The 6,422-nt window shown below is 39.1% G+C and overlaps 1 protein-coding gene across 1 annotated transcript; it reads left to right on the top strand.

The window, feature by feature from the left end:
- On the top strand, positions 1–2,975 carry LOC124051034. The gene is made up of 3 exons (XM_046374060.1): positions 1–194; positions 411–2,257; positions 2,772–2,975. Exons 1-3 carry the CDS (start codon positions 55–57, stop codon positions 2,915–2,917), a joined length of 2,133 nt encoding a protein of 710 aa, XP_046230016.1. The 5' UTR covers positions 1–54; the 3' UTR covers positions 2,918–2,975.
- The last annotated feature ends 3,447 nt before the right edge of the window (positions 2,976–6,422 follow it).

Genomic DNA, 6,422 nt, shown 5'->3' with positions numbered 1-6,422 from the left:
TTTTTTTTTTTTTTTGCTCCTTTTAGATTTAATCGATTACTGAGCAGCATCACCATGACAGAACAAACGGACCTGGACCAAGCAGGGTGTTCTGCGGCATTGACTCCTGATACTCTGCATATTGACCTGCCGCATGTTGATCAAATGGAAGTCTGTTATACCATCATGAAATGTTTAATACAAATCAAACCAAAGTAAGTGCTGCAGCTTAAAGTATTGTATGTACAAGTATTGTTCTGAGGCTATATTAAATCATGGCCATGTTGTTATCGCAAAAGTAGCAATGTGGCAGCAACAGATATTTGAGACAAAAATTAAATGTGTAAAATAATCTAAATACATAGGTTATGTTTAAATTGAAATCAAGTTCAGAGTGCTGATGCTGCAACACTGACTGTGTTCTCTTACAGGGATTGGGAGCTAATGGCCGATGGCTTTGTGACCTGTGAGCTATTGACAGAGCTTGGGAGTTATTGCATGGATATTATCCAGACTCTTTCAGAGGCCATCCTAGACGTCGTACTACCGCAGGTCTACAAATATATGAAAACCTACGGCACCTTTGCTCCAACCGCCTTCTGTCTACCTGAGGACCGAATCCATGCCTACTTGGGGGATTCTATTGAACAGGCATTGTCTAAATGCTTGAAGATCCAAGTGCAAAGATTTACAGCCTCCAAGTTGTTTTGCAAGTTGCTTTTGACGCACATTTCAAAGACAGTCAACTCAGTTTTGGCTTTGTCCACTCAGACTCCCATGCTGGAGTCCAGACTCCCAGTGGTTTTTGTCAGCGGCTGTGTGTCTTCCATTCGAGACCTTGAAGATATGGTTTCTCAGCTTGCCCTGATACTGACCAGAGCCCTTGAAAGGCCAGCTCAAAAGATGGAAAACGCTCCTACAAGCCAGACTGCATCGAATGAAGACATATACTCAAAAGGGTCCCCCATTTTCTGTCACGGTTACAGACGTGACTTAAAGAAACTGCTGATGACTTATATTATCAACATGGTGAAATTCCTAAAATGCAATGCCAAACTGGAACACTGCGCTGAACATAGCAACTATAGAGATATGTGTATTAGAGTTGGCACAAATGCACAAATTTTGTCTGAAGAAGACAGTGAAGCACACGGAAAGCAGTCTGCCATGTCTTCCCACAGTGACTGGGATGCCTTACCAGGTGCTGTGCCTGAAAGCAACAATGACAAGGACAGCCCTTTCAGATCAGTTACAGTAATTTCCTCTCTAGAGTACCATTCTCCTGTTTTGGGTTCCAGTGCGATGGATTCTATTGCGAGCATAGCTGACGAACTGGCAGATCTGCAGAAGGCAGGAGAGACAGATGGCGGTGGGCTGGAAGGCGTTGATGATGTTAAATTAAGAGAACTCACAGACAGAATCTTCAGTGTGGTAATGAGTGGACGTGACTACCAGATTCCATTAGTGCAAGCTGGAACACGCATGTGCGACACTGTGATCTATAGAAAGCTGAGGAGAGGGGACGTCACCAACCGAGGCATAATTGCTCACACCCTTTACGTGAGAACAGAGGAGGTTGTTACTCGTTGTGCTGTGCAGGTTCTCCTGTGGTCAGCAATATGCCCTAAGTCTGGGTTTTCCTCTCCATACACTCCAGACCAATTGTCTGAGCCGCTTGATTCTATGTTTATAGACAGTTTTGAAGGAGGAGACCATGTAAGAGTTGTTCCTCTTCACAATTCTCCAAGTTTGAGCCAACACTCTGACATCACGCACGATGTAATCTCTGAGGTGCTGCTGCCATCGCAGTCAGAGTTGGTGCAGGGCATTGTACACTTGTCCATGCTAAGTCTGCTGGTTGGGGAGATGCTCACTGTCATCGGCATTAGAAGCTCGCAAGTGATTTGTGAGGTTACAAGGAACACAGTTCAACAGCTTTTTGGTGTGTTCCCTATGATGTACAACAATTTCCATGTCTCTCTGATGGGCCAGAGTTATAAAGACATCTTGCAGACTGTCATCAGTGACCTCCTGCAGGAGTTTGGTTCTTTGCAAGCAATCCAGGCGCTGGTGACATCAAGGGATCCACGATTTGGGGAGGCAGTTGAGAGAGCACTGACAAAACAACTTACAATTCCTACATCTGCAGTGCCTCATGGAAAAGAAGGAAAGGAAATGACCTGCAGTTTTTTCAAGAAATTTAAAAGATGGTGCTGCAAAAACACTGCGAAGAAGACTGGCAAGAACAACATATATCTAATCAGTGGCCATGACAATGGTGAGTTACAGGATACATAACTAGTCAAGGGATTAGCATGGTACAGAATTAGCTAGACAGTGTTTATTTTATTACAGACTGGGCTTTCAGATTGACCTTTACTAGCAAACAACAAAAAAGTCTGAATTTCTGCAGACACTTCTCTTTTTGGATCAGGTAGCTTGATATCAGTTTTAAACTGACTTTCTCATTTGTACAAATGGTTGAATCAATGTAATTCATTGCTACAGTTTGGAAATCTCCAAAAATTAAACAATCTTGAGCTTGCTATAGCACATTGTGTTGCACTGTTAATTGCATTGCAATATAACATGTCCTGACATGATATGACATTTAATTTATGGAAAAACATCCAATCTTTTCAGCATATATAGTGTCAGTCTAAAAGCCCTGCACAGCAAATATCAGCTTTCCATTCACAAGTTAATTTGTTGTTGCAATACTTATTTAGTGAATATTCACCTGTAGCAAGAAACAATTCAGAGTCGTTTCGTTGTTTTTGTTTTTTGCACAGACCATTTAAGTGAAGACGAACCTCTGAAAGACCAAACAGAGCGACACTGGTGTCCATTCATATGGCAGCTAAGGAAGACATTTTCCTCCTTTGCTAGAGCATTGGGAAGACCATTTGTCACTTGCTTCTGCCCAGAGAGCGAGTAAAGCTTTGGCATCAGTGCGCTGGAGTGGAGGAGTCCCAATTAAATGAAATTATATTGGTCCTGTATTGCTTCTTTATTACACTCTTTCCCTTTTGATCACTTTGTGTATCTTTCTGCTTCAGTTTTTCTTTCATTTAACAATTTGGAGAAAATGTAAAAAACATATATTTACTATTGGAAATCTAGTTTGAGTTTAATTTTAACTCCTAAAACTTGTATTACAGTGTTGCCCGATGTGTCGTTGGCTTGCATTGGGTCATCTGTTTAACTAGCCACCCTTAACCCTTAAACCAACATGGAACTTCACGGCTAACTGTGTAGTCATCTCTTTCGTGTCTCATGTGAAGCGAAAGTCAATTCTGACTCATTGTTTTTATTATTTTATTAAATATAATAAATAAATAAAATAAAAACACTGCTTCGTTCTGCAAAACCTCACCAATCCAGATGATATACCATGTTAACTGGGAGTCCTCAAAACATACCAGGAAACTGAAAACAGACATTTAAATATTCCACAAACAATAAAATAGTGAAATATGGATTACTGTCTCTAGGACTGTAATTATAATAGTAGTGTTTCACAATGGTACAATCTTGTCTGAGGTTAACGTTTAGACAAACAAACCAAGGAGTTTCTGTTTTCAGTCATGTTTGTTTGGCTGTCTTTCAGCAGGATTACAGAAAAACCACACAGTGTGGGTACAAAAATCAATTTTCAGTTTCGTCAACATAATGGGATGGAGTCTTTAGCCTTGGCCTTTTTTAAAAGGCTGTGTACCGTCAGTTGAATGGATTTGCTGTGCTGAACTGAAAAATAAAAAAACAAGTAAATGAAAAACAAGCTGGAACTATAAAGAGCACAACTGGATGAAAAATGGCAAAATGGACGCAATACAGATTTATTCATGTAATCACAGACCTTTTTTGTTATTTTTTGTTATTGTTGATTGTTGTTCTGATTGCAGATATGTATAAAAAAATCAATAAAAACTAAGTTGAAAAATGATGTTACCTCAATGTACACACCCAGGAAGTAAACCACAAGCTGAAGTTAATGTGAGTTAATATGAAAGCAGTTTTTAAACAGAAGATTTATTTGGAAGTTCCTGATACAGCGAAAGAAAAGGGCATACAGGCTTTTCAGTAATGTAATAATTGCCCCTTAAGTGCAGCAGAACCTGGCAAACCCAGAGCCGTAACATTTTTGTTTTCATTAAAATTAAAATTGTTCTTGCTAATTTGTTATCCAACTGACCTGAAAAATATAAGTCTAATTGTCACTTTTCCTTTTAACTATGTTGTCTCCTCCAACTCATTAGAAAATATTTGAGTCTTTAGCTTGCTAATGTTGAGCTTTCTTTACCACCTTACTGGTAACCCTGTCTGTCTGCCTGGCAGGTGAAAGTGCTCTAGAATGCTCTTGTTAATTGTCTGTCCTTGAGAATATCATCAATTCTTTTCTCAGCCCTTTTATAGTATTCTCACTCACATCCTCTCATATTATATGAGAACGCAGGCATTACAATACTGTACACTTACGGCTGTGCTAATATCCTTAGCTAAATAAATCTGACGTCTTTCCGTCTGCACACAGAACAACATTATCATTCATCATCAGTAAAATACAATAGTTGCCCTGTTTTTCTCTCTATCAACCCCTGAGTGGAATTCCTGGCTTTTTAGCTGCTAAATGCTCCATTGTATTCACTATCTGATAACTAAGTTAATCATTATTTGTTTGTTTGTTTGTTTCAGTTTTTGCTTGGATAAGCAACAGCAAAATGTGTGAGATTAAGCACAAAAAAATTGTTATGATGTCCTTAATTAGTTAATGACACCTAATTGTCCTCAGTTGTTGCAAAACATGAAAGAAGAGAGAGACAATATGTGGCTTTCCACTACTGCAATCTCTCTCACATTCTCACAAGTATTAGCATACTGGTGCATTGCACGTGGCAGTAATTTGTTGTTTGTTGTTATTCTCTAACACCTGAGGTGCAAATAACGCACAATATATGCAGACTGTCCTATTCTGGCACAAACAGTATCATCTGTTCTGTCAGCTATTTAAATGCTATTTAGATATATATATATAGATAGATAGATAGATAGATAGATAGATAGATATGCTATTTAGAAGATGAAATATTGAAATGATTGTCTTTATATGCTATATAACATTTAGGTGAGAATCTGAAAAGAGTAGCTCCCTGGGAAGACAGGAAATCCCTCCTGGGTGCCTTGAAAGGTGGAAAGTTAATGTAACATGTAGGTAAACAAAAAAAGACAAGTCAAGACACTGACCAAGTTAGATGTATAAGTTCCACCGTAATTAGCAGTTTTGTGCTTTAAACTTTTGTGCGTTCATCAAAGAATAATCCATTTTCAGCAGTTATTTCATTGCAGATTTTAGGCATTCTAGCTATCAGTTCGTCAAGAAATGTAACCACAGTACCTGAAATAATTTGGACTGGCTTGTTTGGCACTTTATGTGAACCATACAATTGCTCCCACAACATCTCTCCAACCAAACACTGTCAACATGGTGTAGCATTGTGTCACAAAATGGCATGACAGCCTTCTTCACTCAATATACCAATTACTTTGTGCTATTCTCCCACTTGCTTGGCATCAAAACACCACCAATACACAGTCACATGGCCTTCATCATACTTGACTGATGGCGTCAAGCACTTCTTCAGTACACTTCCATGCTTTCTACAACTCACAAATCATCTTCTTTTGTGTGAGCAGAACATGTCTTTCTCCGTGCAATTTTCCGCCCAGATGTCCTAGAGCCTCAGCATATTTTGTCCTCCTGAACAATTGTGTGCCAAAGCCTCCTTAATAAAGCCGGTTTGTGCTGTTCTATGAAATGTGCAGTGTACACGCTTGCTTGAATCTCTAGTTCCTTGGCAATTTCTCACATGGAATAGCTTTCCTTTCCTAAAATGACAGTTGTTTATTTTCTAAAGGAAATGCTGAGTTTAAAATCTTATATTCACATTATATTGTGGCCCACTGCTTATGTGCATTTGTTTTTCTGCCATTTGCCACATAGCTTCTATATTGGGATAATGTGATGGACAGGAAAATTACTTTTCTAGGCTCTGGGAAAATGATATAGATTAATTACTGACATTTTTGTACTGTCAGCAGTGTGACATACATCACTTATTTTTGCAGTTTATGAGGAAAATACCTTCAGGTCTGCAGAAAATTTGTTCCTTGCAATACCGTTGTTGGCCACAGAGACAGATTGGCAGCAGGCCTGAGTGGCAGTGCTGTATCCAGCTCTTCCCAGTTGTAGATTGACCGCTCCATACATGTGCTACTTGTACTCTGTTACATACTTACTGTTCATTCTGTGGAGTAACATACTGTGTACTAAGGGATACTCATTGCTGCAAGTTTTGACAGTCTGTTCAGGTTTAATCTCCAGTTGAACCTGTGAAAGAGAGACAGATAGTGCTATCTAACTGCTTCCTATTTTCTATGACATG

Source organism: Scatophagus argus, chromosome 19 (genome assembly GCF_020382885.2).
Source record: "Scatophagus argus isolate fScaArg1 chromosome 19, fScaArg1.pri, whole genome shotgun sequence".
In the NCBI taxonomy this organism is placed as follows: Eukaryota; Metazoa; Chordata; class Actinopteri; family Scatophagidae; genus Scatophagus; species Scatophagus argus.
The sequence above is the reverse complement of the archived record's forward strand: the minus strand, read 5'-3'. Positions and strand labels throughout refer to the sequence as shown.

Bases quoted from the DNA above. Each gene is read 5' to 3' on its own strand.
- LOC124051034 (XM_046374060.1), top strand. From the start codon at position 55: ATGACAGAACAAACGGACCTGGACCAAGCAGGGTGTTCTGCGGCATTG. The intron at 195-410 runs GTAAGTGCTGCA...GTTCTCTTACAG, and splicing joins TTAATACAAATCAAACCAAA to GGATTGGGAGCTAATGGCCG. The intron at 2,258-2,771 runs GTGAGTTACAGG...TTTTTTGCACAG, and splicing joins AATCAGTGGCCATGACAATG to ACCATTTAAGTGAAGACGAA.